The following is a 17,931-nucleotide window of genomic DNA, read 5'->3' as shown; positions in this document are numbered from 1 at the left end:
ACACTTCCCTAAACACTAAGTGGAATGTGAGAAAGGAGGTAACAGGAATGTAAATATTAGAAATCTTCCCTCAACCAGTTTCCAGTATAGTTGTAGGTAAAAGCAACCCAACTATAGGGTAACCGAGTTCTTAATTGCATGGTATCAATTCACTTGAGAATTGTGAAGGTACTGTAGGAGGGGTCAAGGGATAACCTGAAGAGAAAAAACAGAAATCGAGTTAGGTGTAGGAACTGGAGAGGAAAGAAGGAAGTCATTTCAGGTTATAGGGAACAGACTGATTTCCAGCATGGAAGAAGAATTAGCAAGGACTGATAATGGCAATGTGATCGCTGGTGTGATTAGAACTGGGACTTCACTGGAAGGGTTCTCAAGAATCCATTTGGGCCCCAAGTTAGCTTTGTTGCCTTCATCTGTAACATCCTAGGCCCTTTGCTGCTCACCTCTGCTTTGCTCCTGTCCTGGTTGCCCATCTGTCTTCCTCCTGTGACTACCTATCCTGTCTTCATATGTGTGTGTGTGGAAGGGGGGGGATATATATATAGTTTAATTTAATCCTCACCTAAGGATATGCTTATTGATTTTTTATTTTAGAGAGAGGAAAGGGGAGAGAGAGAAACATCAATGTGAGACAGCAACACTGATTGGTTTCCTCTCCTATGCACTCCAACCGGGGCCTGGACCTGAAACCTATATATGTGCCCTGACTGGGAGTCGAACCCTCAAACTTTCAGTGTACTGGATGGCATTCCAACCCACTGACCCACACTGGCCAGGGCTAAAAATATGTTTTATTTAATAAAATTTATTAAGTTAAAATGTACAGATAACATACATACTTTAAGTATACAGTTCTGCAAGATTTGACAACTACATACACCTGCGTAACCACCACTGTGCTCAAGATACAGAGCATTTCTATCACTCTAAAAAGCTCCCCCATGCTCTCGTGTAGTCAGTTTCTCTCACCTCTGGCCCCAGGTAATTACTGATCTGCAGTCTATAACTCTAGATTAGTTTTACCTTTAAAATTTCATATACTTTCCAACAAACAGTGGCTCTCTCCTTTTGTTTGCCATACTTCCTTGAGAATCAAGCATGCTCTTCGGTGTATCAAAAGTTTGTCTTTGCACATAATAAATCCTTAGTAAGTATGGGGAAAATGGAGGTATTAGACAAGAAAGAGAGAGGAAGTAAGGGAGGGAGGTGTCTCTAGCCTGAGAGATTAGAAAAATGCTGCTCAGCCTACAGGACCCTTCTAAACCAAGAGCAATTATTATTATTATTATTATTATTATTTTCTTTTTAAAAATCACTCACTGCTGGAATATCACATCTGGTAATGGGAATTGCAGTAGCTAAAAAATATATAGCACCCATTCAAGATCTCGGCTGGGCATCTTCCCCGAATCTTACTATGCAGGCCCCAGTGAACGGGCTTGAACCCCATCCTGCTGGAGGTCATGGTAAACACGACCCCTAAACTAACCAAATGAGGACATCTTTTTTCTAGATACTTAAAGTGTTTCATTAACATGAAGAGAAGAAAGAAAAGCTGGAACAGACACTACTTTCCCCGGGAGCCTTTTCAACACTTGCTACCCAAAGGAAAATGCAGTGAGGGCTCCTAATATGAACAGAAATGAGTATGTGATGTTGTCTGCAAAACAGAAAATCTAGTGGAAAAGGCATGAACAGAATTTGTTATGGAGAAAGAACAGGACCACCAAAACTAGACCCATTATTCTCTTTAAAAACATTATACCTAACATAAACTGTGACAGAGTTTAAGGATCATTCATCAAGTTTCCAAACTGTTGCTCTTTTCAAGGCAGTTACGAAATCATTTAGGGACAAAGAAAAGGATCTTCATCAATCATGGTGGAATCAAGTTACCATACGTGTTGAGAACGCTTTCAAATTTCATTGTAATCTGATATTTATTTCGTTACCTTTCAGGGGACATATTGTGAATATAAAAATGTCTTACGTTTTTGGTAGGAATGTGCCTTCACAGTAGGGCAGTATGTTTTATCTTGAGTGCTTCCTGATACAATTTGTTTTTTAAACACAGGAAATTTTATTTCAAGTGGCTTGTCATATATTCTTAAGAATGGAAGTAAGAAGGAAAACAGCTACACAGGCAAGATGTACAATGCTTGTTATAGGCCCCATTACCGAAGAAAACATGGAGATCGCTTACATGTAAAAGAACAGGGATGCGTACGGAACTGCAAATAAAACTCACACGTGGCCTTTCCAGTAAGGGAACAATCCTAGTTTTATTGCAAATAAAATGTTCATAATATCAACGAAATGGTAGTAGAAAAAAGATTTTCATTCAACTGAAATACGCCAAACTAGATGCTAAAGTCAGCAAAGAGTTGCATTTATATACTTTCTTGTTCTGACAAAGTTTAAATTTGAGACAGCCTGAAAAAAGAGGAAATAACTCAAGGGCCGGACATCCTTCTAGGTCTGGGCTTACTCTGCAGTTTTTTAAACTTTATTTTGATTGTGGACACTATTGCAGATATCCCCAGGCTGCAACCCCTTTTGCACATTTTAAATAAAGTTCTATCTGTGGACACCAGGATGAAACACAATTACTTCTCATTTCACAACAAGGTGGAAATGGTAAAATATCAAAACCCAATACCATGAGGTAAGTAAAACATACCGAAGAATTTATTTTTTATATTTTCAGACTTTTATAAATTTCACTTCGTGTCTAACATTGTATCAAAAAGTATGATACAGACCAACCGGTGTGGCTCAGTGGTTGAACATCGTCCCATGCACCAAAAGGTCGCAGGTTCAATTCCTAGTCAGGGCACATCCCCAGGTTGTGGACCAAATCTCTCTCCCTCCCCCTTCCTCTCTCTCCAAAATCAATAATGGAAAAAAAAAAAAAAAAGAAATATCTCTAAAAAAACAAAAAAAAGTATGATGCATTTAATGTTCTTGTTTTTCCTTCTATTAATGCTATATGACAATAAAAATCATAATCATGGAAACATTTATCTAAAATATAGTAATAATAAAAACATTTTATTATGAGCTGTCCGTAAGTGAATAATTCTAGAGTTTTATTTTTGGTATTTCTAAGCAATACAAGCATTTTTTAAAATGGATAATTGACAAGAGAGAAACAGATTTTTCAAACTTTTGGATGATTTTGAATGATCTATTATCTCCTACATGTGCACCCACTGACATGTTAAACATATTTCAATCATTTAAGAAGAAAAGTTAAGAGTGACATTTAGCAAGATAGTTGAATAGAAAGTCCTAGAGTTTGTCCCCCATTGGGACACTGACTTCACCACAATAATATGTGATGGCGCTTGTCTTTGCCCAGGGCCATGGCTCTGTCTGGCCCCGGTCACTTGTCACGTGCCTTACCACAGTCCCTCTCTCTGTCACTCTTGCTTTTTTAAAGGCCATTAATGTCTCTCTGCTCAGCTCGTCAATGAAAAGCTCATGAGAGTCCAGCTATTCCAGACGGTTTGCTGCATCGGGTGGTAAACTCACCATGCTCCTGAGTCCCCACACCTCTGTGCGAGCCACTTCCCTGGTCTGGAACTAAGTATGTGCCCATCCTGATGGACAATAGTCAAAGAACCCAACCATCTTAAGTATACCGTTTAAGATCATCTTGATCTCTTCCCCTTAAACAGCACTTTTAGGTGACTTAGTGTTTTTTGAGGACACAGTCAATCTTTGACATTTCCTCCTTCTTGTGCTTCTCCTCTGTAAGATGACACAGGTGGGTGGGTGGACAGGGGGACTTATGGTGATGAGGTGGGATCTTTGTGTGCTGTCCAATGGCTCTTAGATTTGTCTCTAGGAAAGGAGTCTGGTCAGTCACGCCAACATATTCAGGCTCAGAACTCCACCCTGCTCACCTGGTCCTACTGCAACTGCGTTTGATGCTGCAGATCCTCTGGAGGGTGATCCAACCCTGCGTTCAGGCTGATCACCGCACAAACTTGAGGATAGGCTCATCTCATCCCTTGTGACAGTGGTCCCCATGGCCGGCCTGCTGTCCTGTACTCTGTGCTAATCTGTGCCCACAAGTGGGAATGCTAAGACCATGGGATGCCTTCTAGGTTTTGCAAGAGCCAAACAAGGATGGGGCACTGACTTGTGACTTCTCTTTATCTAGAACTATTGCCCATTTTACTCTGCTGCCACTGTTCTGTGTTAGCATAAGAAGCAGGGTCCTCCCGGAGTCCTAAAGTATCTTCTGCTGTTAGCTATTCCTTCAGTCTATTTCAATAGCCACCTCCAGGATGATGGCTTCAGGAAGCTCCTGCTGACTACGTGTTTTCTAAACCTTTCCTCCCTTACCTTACCCACACTCCCCAGCAACCAGGAGAGATGGGCATTCCTTTCTTTCCATGTGGCAGACTTCCTTATGAACTATCTTTGTTTGTACCAGGGCCACCTATTTTGTTTGTCAAAAGCAGAGTATTTATTTTTTCTGTGCATTTTTTTCTGTAATTATCCCCAAGCTATACAAAGTAAGTGGAGACCTTTGTAGAAAAGTTGAAAGGTCTTTCCCACAGACGGACAATAGAGAAAGGGGTGGAAATATAGTTCAAAAATACTAAACCTAGAGAGAAGAACATAACTTCAAGACTTACTATAAAGCTACAGTAATCAAGACAGTGTGGTATTGATAAAAGAATAGGCAAATAGATCAGGGGAACAGGACAGAGAACCCAGAAACAGATTCATATAAATAGTCAATTGATCTTTGACAAAGGAGCAAAGATGATGATACAATGAGGCAAAGACAGTCTTTTCAACAAATGGTGCTGAAACAACTGAGCATTCACATGCAAAAATGAATGAATGAATGGATGAATGAATGAATAAATAAATCTAAACACCAACTTTACAGCCTTCACAAAAATTAACTCAAAATGAATCATAGGTCTAAATGTAAAGAAAAAAACTATAAAACTACTCCTATAAGATAACAGGAGAAAACCTAGATAACTTTGGGTTTGGTGATTTTTTTTAAAGATGTGGTATGAAAAGGCACAGTCCATGAAAGAAATAATCAATAAGCTGGATTTCATTAAAATTTAAAACTTCTACTTTGAGAAAGACAATGTAAAGGGAATAAGAAGACAAGCCACAGACTGGAAGAAAACATTTGCCAAAAATAAAGGACTGTTATCTAAAATATACAAAGAACTCTTAAAATTCAGCAAGAAAACAAAGAACTAATTAAAAAATGGGCAAAGACCTAAAAAGACACCTTATCAAAGAAGATATACAGAAGGCAAATAATATGGAAATATCATATATCATCAGGGAAATGTAAATTAAAATGATAATGAGATTTTATCACACACTTATTGGAATGGCCAAAATCCAGAACATTGACAACATCAAATTCTAACAAGGATGTGGAGCAAGAAGAACTGTCCTTCACTGTGGTAGGAATGAACAATGGTAGAGCCCATTTGGAAGACATTTTCATGGTTTCTTAAAAAAATTAAACATATTCTTACCATAAAAGCTAGCAATCACTCTCTTTAGAATTTATCAGAAGGAGTTGAAAACAAAATCTACACAAAAACCTGTACGTGGATATTTTTTACAGTAGTGATTTTTTAAAAAATATGTTTTTATTGATTTGTAGAAAGAGAGGAAGGAAAAGAGATTGGGAGAGAGAGCTATCAATGAGAGAGAAACATCAATTGGTTGCCTCCTGCACGCCTCCTACTGGGCATTGAGCCCGCAATCTGGGAATCTAACCGGTGACCTCTTGATGCATGGGATGATGCTCAATCCACTGAGCCACACCGGCTGAGCCAGTAGTGATTTTTTATAATAGTTTTATTCATAATTGCCCAAACTTGGAAGTAGCCAAGATGTCCTTCAGTAGATGAATGAATAAATGAACTGTGCTACATCCACATACCTGCCAGAATGGCTGCCAACAACAAATCATCAAACAACAGGTGTTGGCGAGGGTGTGGAGAAAAGGGGACTCTAGTGCACTGCTGGTGGGAATGCAGACTGGTGCAGCCACTATGGAAAACAATATGGTGTTTCTTCAAAAAATTAAAAATTGAACTGCCATTTGACCCAGTGATCCCACTTCCAGGAATATACCCTAAGAAGCCTGATACACCAATCAGAAAGAATATATGTGCCCCTATGTTCACAGCAGCACTATTTACAATTGCTAATATGTGGAAACAGCCCAAGTGTCCATCAATAGATGAGTGGATAAAAAAGCTGTGGTACATATACACACTGGAATATTATGCAGCTGTAAGAAAGGGAGATCTCTTATCCTTTGAGATACCTGGAGAGTATTATACTAAGAGAAATAAGCCAATTAGAGGAAGACAAATATCACCTGATGTCACTTATTTGTGGAATATAATGAACAAAATAAGCAGATGAACAAAATGGACCCAGAGACATAGAAGTAGGGTTCAGACGAACAAACCTCAGAGGTGGGTGGTGGGGGAGGGAAGACACAAATCAAAGAACTTATATGCATAACCAATGGACATAGACAACAATGCTGGGAGGGGGGTGGTGGGGCGGAATCGGGAGCAGGGTATCAGTGGAGGAAAAAGGAGAAACATCTGTGACACAAATAAATTAATTAATAAAAAATAAACTGTGCTATATCCAGACAATGATATATTATTCAGTGACAAAAAGAAATGAGCTATAAAGCCATGAAGAGACGTGGAGGAACCCTAAATGAATATTACTAAGTGAAAGAAGCCAATCTGAAAAGACTACATACTAGATGAATTCCAATATATGACATGCTGGCAAAGGCAAAACTGTGGAGACTATAAAAAGATCAGAGGTTGACAGGGTTTGGGGCAGGGATGAATAGGCAGAGAGACTATTTTTTTTCAGGGCAGTGAAACTACTCTGTATAATACCATAATGACTGATCTGTGTCATGATGCTTTTGTGCAGACCCATAGAAAGTTCAACAAGCATGAACCCTGATATAAACCATGGACTTGGGGTGCCATGATGTGTCAGTGTATATCAGGATGTTGATAATGGGTAGGTTATGCATGTGTAGTGCAAGGAATATATAGGAAATCTCTTGCTTTCTCTCAATTTTGCTGTGAACCTAAATTTCTCTGGAAAAATAGTTTCAAAAATGTATTAACCCCGTTACACTACAAAGAAAACATAATGGTTCAGAAAAGTGTTATACAAAATCACCATAAAGAAACAGGATCACTCCTAGGGCAGAAGCCTTGACTAAATGTAAAGACACTTAAATAAAAACATATGTAAATCAAAAGGAAGTTGATGAGCAATAGAAGTCCAGATGGTCATGACCACATCACAAAATCCCACTAGGTAGTGCTGTGTGAGTTCTTCTTGAGAGAGAGTAACAAAGGCTGATGACATTCAATATATGAATCACACCCTGCTCGAACTATTGGGATTAACAAGTACCTTTCTGATTACAATTTGGTTTCCTGTGTCTTTTTTTTTTTTTTTTTCTTAGAAAGAGAGAGCTGGTCATCCTGACCATGTGATTCACATGGCAATCATAGTTCTTCATATGAATAAAAGAACTTGAAGTCTGATTTATATATGTCTCTTCCATATATAAGTCCCAGCCCTGGGGGAGAACTCCCTGCTTTGTTAATAAAAGGACATCTTGAGCCTACATGGTTGAGGCCAGGTGTGGGACTGGGGTTAATTCACAAAGATGACAAACTGCTTTGTGAGGTGTTGTCTTCTGAGAAAACTTGACTCTGCCTAAGGCCTTTCTCCTTCTATCTCCTCCAGAGCTTTCTCAGAGTCACGGTAAGGTCACAAAATTCAACATCATTGTACATGGCTGGTTAGTTAGATAGCACTCATTCCAGTGAATTCCATTCCAAATATGACACTAGACTTAAATAATGAAATAGGAATGAGGGATCATGTTTCTTTCCTTTTGTCCTTATCATAAAGATGTCTATTTTGGGCCCTGTCCAAAAGTCATGGATGACATAGAGATACCACTTCCATAGTTAGAGGATCTCTGTCACCTTGGAAAGTGTAACTCTTATCTGGTCTGGAGACAAAATGAAACAACATGGAATGGCAGGATTTAAAAAATGCAAGTAGCTCATTGTTGCTATATAATTGTTGAGTAAGAATAGGTTGCTCTAGTGAGACTGCACCCCACTAACTTTATAGAACTTCATGAAAGATTTGGGACAGAAGGAGGATAACAATAACTACAAGAAAGGCATCAGCTAGAATGCTGTGATGACCTCATTCAATTCCATAGCATCCGCCAGGAAGCCTTTAGCATCTCCACTTGAAAGAGGAAAGAGATTGCCCATTGGGAGCAGGAAAGCAGCTACACAACTATCACCGTTTCCACAGTCCATGCACCGGTGCCCAGCCTCACCGAGAGGAGGAGCCAGAATGCGCTGAACTGATTGCCAAAGGGCCGGGAGATTGTCTCCAAAATATCAACATCTAACTTAGGTACAATATAACATTGAATATATTCCACTAGTTAACATGCCCCCATGGGGCATCATGTTTTAATTTTATTTCAGGTCTTTCAAAGTCTGAGCATTAACTTTAGAGCAAGGTATCGACACAATTCATCATTTCAATTGCCCCCTCATGGTAATTCCAAGAAACACATGAAGTTGTGAATAGTCCACACCAGAGTCTATGGTTGTTGATTCCTCTTCATCAGGACAACCAAAGTAGTGGCAATAAAACAGAAGAAATAAAAGCTCACTTCTGGAAGGTTTGTTTAAATTGTTTGAATGAACTAAAGAGCGTGGACAAACAGTGGTTTCTTTCACATCAGAAGGGTTAGATTCCCTCTCCTGGGGTGAAAGGGCGCCGGAGCGAAGAGTGGGAGGTCACAGACTTCAACTTTTCTTGTCACACTGTTGTACGGCCAGCCTCTCGCTTATAGGCAACTGGCGCCCTGCAGAGCGACTCTTTCTATGAATAAGTGAACATGTCATGACTGACCGTTAACAAGAGTTAACCTACCAAAAGGTTGCTTTCAAAATGGAAACTCTTGCTCTGGCCAGTTTGGCTCAGCGGTTAGAGCGTTGGCCTGCGGTCCCGAGAGACCCGGGTTCAGTTCCCACTAAGGGCACGTACCTCGGTTGCAGTTTGTCCCCGGCCCTGGTTGGGTTGTGCGGGTGGCAGCCACTAGATGTGTCCCTTTCAGGTCAATGTTTCTCTCTCTCTCTCTCTCTCCCTTCCACTCTATCTGAACAACAAAATGGAAAAATATCCTCAGGTGAGGATAAAAAAAAAGCAAAATGGAAACTCTTTACTGAACTGTATATTGTTTTAAACAATTGATGTTAAGTTGAATGTTGTTAGTTGATGAATGCAATGTTAATAAAAACTCAAACTTGTGGGATAAGAAAGAAATGTCAAATATAAATAAATTGGACTCCTTTGTTTTAATTGGATGGGGTTAATGGAGGAAAAAGGGGGGACATCTGTAATACTTTCAATAGTAAAAATAAATTAAAGAAATAGTAACATCTAAATGTTAAAATCAGTTTACAATGATAAAAATTTATAATAACAAAAAATAAATCACCAAGGATGTCAAGTGGTGCCTACTGATAGTATGTGTGAATAACCCACAGAAAATTTAAGCTTCCAATAGGGCACATATTTTTCATTTGAAGATAAAATTCAAATTGCAGGCATATTTGGGAGGAAAATAATGCTGGAAGCTATAAAATCATATTAAATAATTTATATCAAGGCCATTCTAACACCGATCAGTGGATTCGCAATCCTTTAAACCACTGAAATTCAAATGCAAAGGAAAAAATAAAATCTCTTTTGGTGTCTGTGATATGATCTGGCAATCTGTATTGAATTCATGTTCCAGGCAAAGCTTTGGGCAGCTTGAAATGTCAATCAATACTTTATGCACCTTGTCATTGTTTTTCACAAGTGCTAGGACCCAGGTGTAGGTTAGTTGTATCAAATCAGGTTCAACAGCCTTCTTGACTATCATCCTTTCCTTTTTCCTTTCTCCTTCCTGTTATATGCTGAAGCTTTTGGTTTACCTCTCCACTCAGACCTTATGCCTTTCACATATGTCAGAGCCTTCAAAGCAAGGTCCCAACCTATTGCTTCAGATGTCTTGAAATGTACACCTACCTGGATGTTTATGGATACCATATGCTTGCATTACTGCCAGAAATATTTCTACCCTTCCTTATGTGTAAGATTTAATAAATACAGTGTTAAGTTCTATTAAAAAGATACCAGTCAAATTTATTCAATAATTCCAAATACAAGAGGATTAAGAAGGACAACTCTGATCAGAGGTCAAAGAAAACACAATGATGTGGACAGCACGACGAAGCCTTCCCATCCATTTATTCATGAGCTTTTCTGATGGAATCTTTTCTCATAAAATCTGAAGCTTCAGAGGTAAGAATGTAATTTGGTCTTTGCCTGTCTTCTGCCCTAACTTTTTATCTCATGTTCCTCTTAACCATACTGATGAATCCCAACTGTGATGGTTGGGAGGAGATGGAAAGTGTACAGATTTGATGAGATGCTGCCCGAATGATGGGAAACAGGTTGAAATCACGGTGGTTTCCTCCAGTAAAGGTTGCCTCCCTACAACGGAGCGAAACTGTGCCGTGCCAATGAATGGCACACTGCAAAAGGAAACCTTCTCCCTTTCCACAGAAGTTTTTCATAGTGTTCTTACTAAATCACTTCTGAATTCAACCGGAAATATTATTATACTTACTAATCCATAACTTAATTTCATATTGAAATGTTTTCCTTAGGGTGCCTTAGATATTGCCTTTTATTAAGATTTAACTGCAGATCGATTCTGGGTGAATTGAGAAAGGATTTCTTAACAAGCAGGAAATGCTGTAGGTGTATTTGGACATTTCATTCACTAATGTAAAATATTGTAATAACAGTGATGGCTTCCATGCCGATTCTTTTGAGGAATAACATACTTAACGCCCGCCTACTGCTCTGCAAAATTTATGCTGGGTGTGAATGTTCTCTAGCAGGGATGAGACACCCTGTCATGTGAAGAGTAAAGGAACAAACTGGAGAAGAAAAATTACTGCAAGTAAAATCCAAAGTCCTCACAATGGCCTACAAAGCCCTGCACGACTTCTGAGTCCTGTGACCACATTTCCTGCACTTGTCCCACTTACTTCCTCTGCTCCAGTCATGCATTCCTCTTTGCTGTCCTTTGAACAAAGCAGGCGGGCTCCCACTAGTGCTTCTTTTATTTCTGAAACACTGTCCCCAAATATAGGAATGGCTACCTCCTCTCTTTGAGTCTTTGCCCAAATGTCACTTGCTCAGTGATGCCTGATCTTATCTGCTGTTTAAAATTGCAACCCAGGCACCCTCTTCCTCCTCTATCCCTGCTCTGCCTTTTCTTCATTCAGGAGCTCTTACACCATCTAACATACACTATGCTTCAGTTATTTACTATGTCAATCGATAGTGTCTCTCTGTCTCTGCCAGAATGTAAGCCTCACAAAGACAAGCGGCTTTGTCCTTCAGGTCACTAACATATCCCAGTGAAAAAGAACCTGGCTCATAGAACTCAAAAAAAAAAAAAATGTGTTGAAGGAACAAATAAAATATTTGAAGATGCCCTGGCTGGTTTGGCTCAGCGAATGGAGCATCAGCCTGTGGACCAGAGAGTCCCGGGTTCGGTTCCCGCTAGAGGCACATACCAAAAAAAATACACACACACACACACACACACACACACACACACACACACACACACACATATCTGAAGAGTGACTGTATACAGCAGTGCTCCAGGGGGCAGAACTGGGATTTATAGATAAACACAAAAGAGGCAGATGTATGAATGACTTTGCAAATGAAGGGGTTTTCCAACTGTGTTATGCAACAGATCACCTGCAGAGCTTGTTAAAAACAACAGGGTCTGGACCCCAGACTTAAGCAGAACCTGGAAGAACTGAGAGGCAGGACCTGTGGCAGAGGTGGGAGGTTCACAGATCACTGGTTTTATACCCAGGTTCAAGAACCACTGTCCTAAACTCTCCGTCACTGAAACATTCAAGTCGAGACTGGAAGAACACATGTCAAACATGTTTCGGGAGAAATGTTTGTATCTGCACTACAGATGAAGGCTGGGCTTGATCATGACTGTATCAGATTAATTTCAAGATTGATTAATATATTGCATTTTGTGCTATATTATTTGGAACATGTCAGCTTTATTTTCCCTCAGGCTCGGTTATGAGGTTGGTATGTATGCCTCTTAAGAGGAATAGGAATGTAGCTCTAAGAATTTCATATTTTTTAACATTTAATTCTTATGTGGAAGTCTCATTACACATAAAAATAGATATAGGTTGGAAATTTCTGATTTTACAAGCCACTATCATTTCATTTAATGAAGATCATTGCAATTTACTCTTTATTATGTTTAGAATCAATAACAACTTCTGAGTAAGCAACCCATAATTCAAAAGAGGGTAGAAGTCAGGTTAATAATCTGCAACTGAGAACAACCCTAATTTAGTATTCAATATTAAACTGATTAGTCTCTTTTCATATAGGAGGCAGTATAGAATGTGCAAAATATATTTTCACTAAGAAATGAATAAATCAATTTCAGAAAAGTGGCAGGTTGCCTTTTAAATAGTGGTTCAGGTAGGTATAAAGTAAAATGGAATCGTGATAAAATGACAAACAAAAAGAACAACAACAACAAAATGACATGAGCAAGCACACATCACACACCAGAGCTTCAGCAACCAAACTCCTACCCCAAACCCATGCATCCCTTTGCTTTGCCCTCGGGCGGGAAAAGGGGGTCAGAACATCCGGTTCTCTGCTCTCTAGTTGGATATCATTACCTGGACTGGATTTCTTTTCACTCACAACAATCTACAAAGAAGTTTTTTGTTTTTCTTTTGTTAGAAGGACATTCTAAATGAATCTGTTTGGTAGGGTGTTTTTTATGTTTTCCATTATGGCATAAATTTGCATGGGAATTATTGAAAAATAATGTTATGAGGAAAATAGTCATGTGTGTGTCTTTTACTGTATTTGAGCATATTTTTCTGATATACTTTGGATGAAAACTAACATACAAGAATTGGCTAGATCGAAAATAAATCTACAATAGCACTCTTACTGTATAATCCTTAGTTTTAAGCATTTTTTCAAAATAAGCACAAAATACCAAAAATCCTCAGAGATACTTACCTGCCTCAGAGTTTTCAGCCACAACCCCTTTATACAGATGGTGGCTGAACGACATCTTGACATCTTCTCCTTCCATGTGAATGACCAAGAGGCCGCTGGTTGTCCTAGCTGGGACCCCTTGGTCCATAACTTTAAGCTGCAGCCAGATGGGAAAATATTCTGAAGATTGGTTTTGCTGAAGCTGAATCTCTCCTGTGTATTTATTAATAGAAAACATTGACTGGGTCTCCGCAAAACTAAAAATGACAGTTCCATTGGGCCCCAAGTCTGGGTCACTTGCTCTCAGAATGGCAGCCGTCTGGTTTATAGGTGACTGAGGGGAAAGGAAAATATCAAAGGGGTTCTGTTCCCAAACTGGGTCATTGTCATTCATATCCGTGACATGTACTTTTATAATTACTGTGGTGCTTCTTGAGCCCTGGACGCTACAGTCTCTGGCCACAGCCCGAAATGTATGTTGAGATCTGGCCTCCCGGTCGAGGGTGTGGCCAGTTCGCAAAGTGCCTGCCACGGGGTCAATGGTGAAGGCACCAGAAGCCTCGTCAGTCAGGAGGTACTCAGTTTGCCCATTCTGGCCTTCATCCTTGTCCACAGCAGACAGCACAAGAACCACGGTTCCCACGTCAGCGTCTTCTCTCACGAAGCACTGGTACTGAAGCAAGGGAAAGGAAGGGCTGTGGTCATTGTCATCCAAGACTCGAACTTGCAACTGCACGAGTGAGCTCCTGGGAGGATCCCCCAGGTCAGAGCACAGGATGACGAGGGCAAAGCTGTTGACGTGCTCCCGGTCCAAAGCGCGGGTGGTTGAGAGTTCTCCTGACGTTTCATTAATAGCAAAGTACTCATCAGTATTTCCATCTATTAAAGAAAATAAATTCAAAATTCACTTGAATCAGAAAAGTGGCAGCCCTTGGCTAGCAATATATACATACATATTCGTTGACTCATTCATTCAACAAGTACTTCTTTCCTGATTACTGCATCATGGTGCTTTTGGAAGTGCTGAGGCGCTAACAGTGAGCATGAAGGATCAATCCCTGCCCTCATGAAGCTTCTATTATTGGGGAATAAACAAAATATTATAATTCAATATCTATCTTCATTCAATCAATAATTGGAATACTTGCTTTGACTGATTTGTAGAAGAATGATTTGTGTGTGTGTAGATGTACAGTGTTAATATTCATATGTTTTCCCTTTAGAAAGAATTAAAATGTATGCTTTATTTGAAATAAAACAATAGTAGGCAGAGATAAGAAAGAGGATATAATGTCTATTTTCATATATCAATAAAAAATTAACACGTTGACAAGCCCTGGCCAGGTAGCTCAGTTGGTTAGAGCATCGTCCTGATATGTCAAGGTTGCGGATTCAATCCCTGGTCAGGGCACATACAAGAATCAACCAAAAAATGCATAAATAAGTGGAACAACTAATGGATGTTTCTCTCCCTCTCTCTCCCCTTCCCTCTCTGTCACTAAAATAAAATTTTTAAAAAAGAAATGCAAAAAATACTTTACAACCCAGGCCGGTTTGGCTCAGTGGTTACAGCGTCGACCTGTGGTCTGAGAGACCCGGGTTCGGTTCCCGCTAAGGGCACGTACCTCGGTTGCAGTTTGTCCCCGGCCCTGGTCGGTCGTGCGGGTGGCAGCCACTCGATGTGTCCCTTTCACATCGATGTTTCTCTCTCTCTCTCTCTCTCTGTTCCTCTCTCTCCCTCCCACTCTACCTGAACAAAAAAATGGGAAAATGTCCTCGGGTGAGGATAAAACAAAAAAAAATACTTTACAGATTGATAGCTGTAATTTTCCCAAACATTACTACAGATTGTCGGCCACTTCTGTGACAGCATACATTCCCCTTCTACATTTCGATGGCATTCTGTGCAAGAGGCACAACAATCCTGTTAGTGGAACACTTGTCCATGTCTTCCGTAACATAAGCAAGAAGGGTGTTTCATTCACCTCTGCATCCTTCAAAACTATCTTTTCTTTACTATTGTCCATGGTACTAAGTGAAATATAAGTTACAACAGAACACAGGACAAAACACTTTCAAAGACATTGGAAAGTCACTCTGAACATTAGTCAGGAAAAATATGGTTCAATGACTTGCGGGCCATATTCTTGGATGGGGGCATATTTTTGTTGAGGGGCATATTCTTGGATAAGGCGCACTGTTCGCAATTGTGTCGGGATTTATGGGAGTCCACCAGAGGCCTATGGGAAAGACGTGGATGGCATTCAGAGAACGCAGTAGCCAGGAGCAGAGCCAGGGGCTGAGGGAAGGGACTTGCATTTGTGTTTATTCATAAGTCATGGCTAATTTGCACCAAATATAGGGATGATCACACGAACTACATTTCTGTGGCATTTGTGGTTTGATAAAGCAATTCATCTACTCAGCATACACTTAAGGAGCAGCTCTCATGTACCAAGTAGGTGCTGGACGCTGGGATAGGAGCAGAGTAGGACATGGTCCCAGCCCCAAGGCTTTATAGCTCAGGAGGAAATGTGGGTCAGTACCTGGACATGCAAGTATGGTGTGAAAATCATACATACAGGGCCCTGGGGAGCACGGAGGAGGGGCACACAGTGCTGTGTTAGAATGGCCAGGACATGCTTATTAGAAAGAGTTACTAAGCTACTCACTCCTAAAGCAGGGGAGACAGGCTGCACATTTCAAAGAGAGGGAGGAGGAAGAGGAAGAGGGGAGAATGTGTGTGAAGTCCCAGGAGTAGGAGAAATTAATGGTTGCAAATGTTTAGTGAACACAGGGTTACCTGGGTATTTGAGTGCTGAGGGCAGGGAGAAGGTTGGCAGTGGATTTTGGAGGTAAGCAGGGGGTTGAATCATAAAGTGCTCCATATACACTGCTGAGGAGTCTCTACTCTCTCTGTCTTTAAATCCATGGGGAGTCCCTGAAGGATTGCAGGCAGGAAAGTGTCATGAGCCACACTTCTGTTTTAGCAAGAGTCCTGGGCATCAGTGTCAAAGCTCGATTAGAACACAGGAGGTTAGGGGATTATCCCAGTAATCTCCTGGAGCAATGAGGAGGTTCTGAAATCAAAAGTGCACAGAAGGAGTGGATAGATTCCAAACATATTAAGGAGGAAAAATAAGAAGCAAGGAAGGAAGAATTCGTGATGGGCTTAGGTGAAAGACACGAGTGTTTAGACCAGTTCTCTTTAAAGGAAGGGCTGAGTGCTCCCGGGGTGATCTGAGGTTTTCCAGGGAGTAGCTGGGGACAGGTAGTTTTAAGGTAATTTCCAGAAGCTCAGTTTACATGTCCTTATGCCTAAAATTGTTCTGCCCGAGAAATCACCTAGGATCACGTGGGTTTGTCTTTCCCACATTCACTTTTGCAATTTCCCTTCTTTCAGATTATAAGAGAAAGGCTCACCTCTTAACCATCCAACCTGACCAAGGCGTACTGCCCTAGAGTGTACAACTTCCTTCCAAGCAAAGGGGCATTCCCAGTACTGGCGGTTGATGTTGAAACTAACTGACCTTCATGCCTGGCGTCCTTTGGTGGCTGGACAGCAACTTCACTATGAACTAAATTGTAGGACCTATTCAAATTTCTAAGTGGTGAATAAATGAGAATAAAGACCATTCATTGATCTGGAATTATAAAACTCAGAACCACTACTGCTATAACAATAATCCTTGTCTTGTGAACAAGTATTTTCAGGGCTTACATGTGTAACAAGATTCTTTTAAGGGAAAGTTTATTTAAAAAAATGCTGATGATCACCAGCAGAGACTGTAGGAGAAGACAGACCATGACGGGGGGCACTGAAAAGGGGCTATTCTGCTGCTAAGTTTGGTTTTGGACACATTGATAATGTGATGTTGTTGTATAGAAATATTAGGTCCTTGAAGCTGCCAGGAAAAACTGGGAAACAATTTGAAGTAGGAGGAAAAAACTAAGTGGGTATCCTGAGGTTAAGAAATGATTACTGGGTGTCCAGTCTGGTTCTGCCGTCAGAGTTGTCTTCCACCTTCATCGTCTTCAGCTACTTGACCACTCTAAATATTTGACAAATAGTTCTTGTTTTTTTTGTGTGTTTCTTAGAATTTTCCTTGAATCAATTTAACATCTTTTTTTGTTTGTTCATTAGTTAATGAGTTAAATACAAATCTTTGGCAGTTGTTAATTTTATATTTGTATGAGAATCACTATTTTTTTTTTTTTTTTATAAAAAGGGTCTTTAACGGGACTGAGATGTAGGATGCAGATAAGGATTGGGAGATACTGGGGTACCCATGGTTGCTAAACACAGGGGCTGGACGAAACGGACCATTAAGAGTGTGTGTGTATGAGGAAAGAAAAAGGATGAGCACAAAAGACCCAGGGAATTCCAGCAAGGCAGAGGACCACCGGAGAACAAAGATACCCCAATGAGGCAGAGGACCACCGGAGAACAAAGACACCCCAAAAAGGCGGAGGACCACCGGAGAACAAAGACACCCCAAAAAGGCAGAGGACCACCGGAGAACAAAGACACCCCAAAAAGGCGGAGGACCACAGGAGAACAAAGACACCCCAACGAGGCAGAGGACCACTGAAGAACAAAGACCCCAGGATGGTTGTCTAGAAGGCTGGGGAGAAAGTAGCTTTCTGAAGTCAAGGTGAGACCAGGTGTCTAGGGCCTGATGCATGAAGGCACAAGGCAGTACA

The 17,931-nt window shown here is 40.4% G+C and overlaps 1 protein-coding gene across 1 annotated transcript in view; it reads right to left on the bottom strand.

The window, feature by feature from the left end:
• The window catches only part of DCHS2 (dachsous cadherin-related 2), a 211,633-nt gene that overhangs the window by 35,159 nt on the left and 158,543 nt on the right, over nucleotides 1-17,931 (bottom strand). Inside the window, exon 13 of the mRNA XM_036241935.1 lies at nucleotides 13,249-14,106. Coding sequence (XP_036097828.1) covers nucleotides 13,249-14,106 — 858 coding nt within the window. The remainder of the gene's footprint in view (nucleotides 1-13,248; nucleotides 14,107-17,931) is intronic.

This window comes from Molossus molossus, unplaced genomic scaffold, assembly GCF_014108415.1.
Source record: "Molossus molossus isolate mMolMol1 unplaced genomic scaffold, mMolMol1.p scaffold_m16_p_4, whole genome shotgun sequence".
Taxonomy (NCBI): Eukaryota; Metazoa; Chordata; class Mammalia; order Chiroptera; family Molossidae; genus Molossus; species Molossus molossus.
This window is presented reverse-complemented; position numbering and strand designations above follow the sequence as displayed.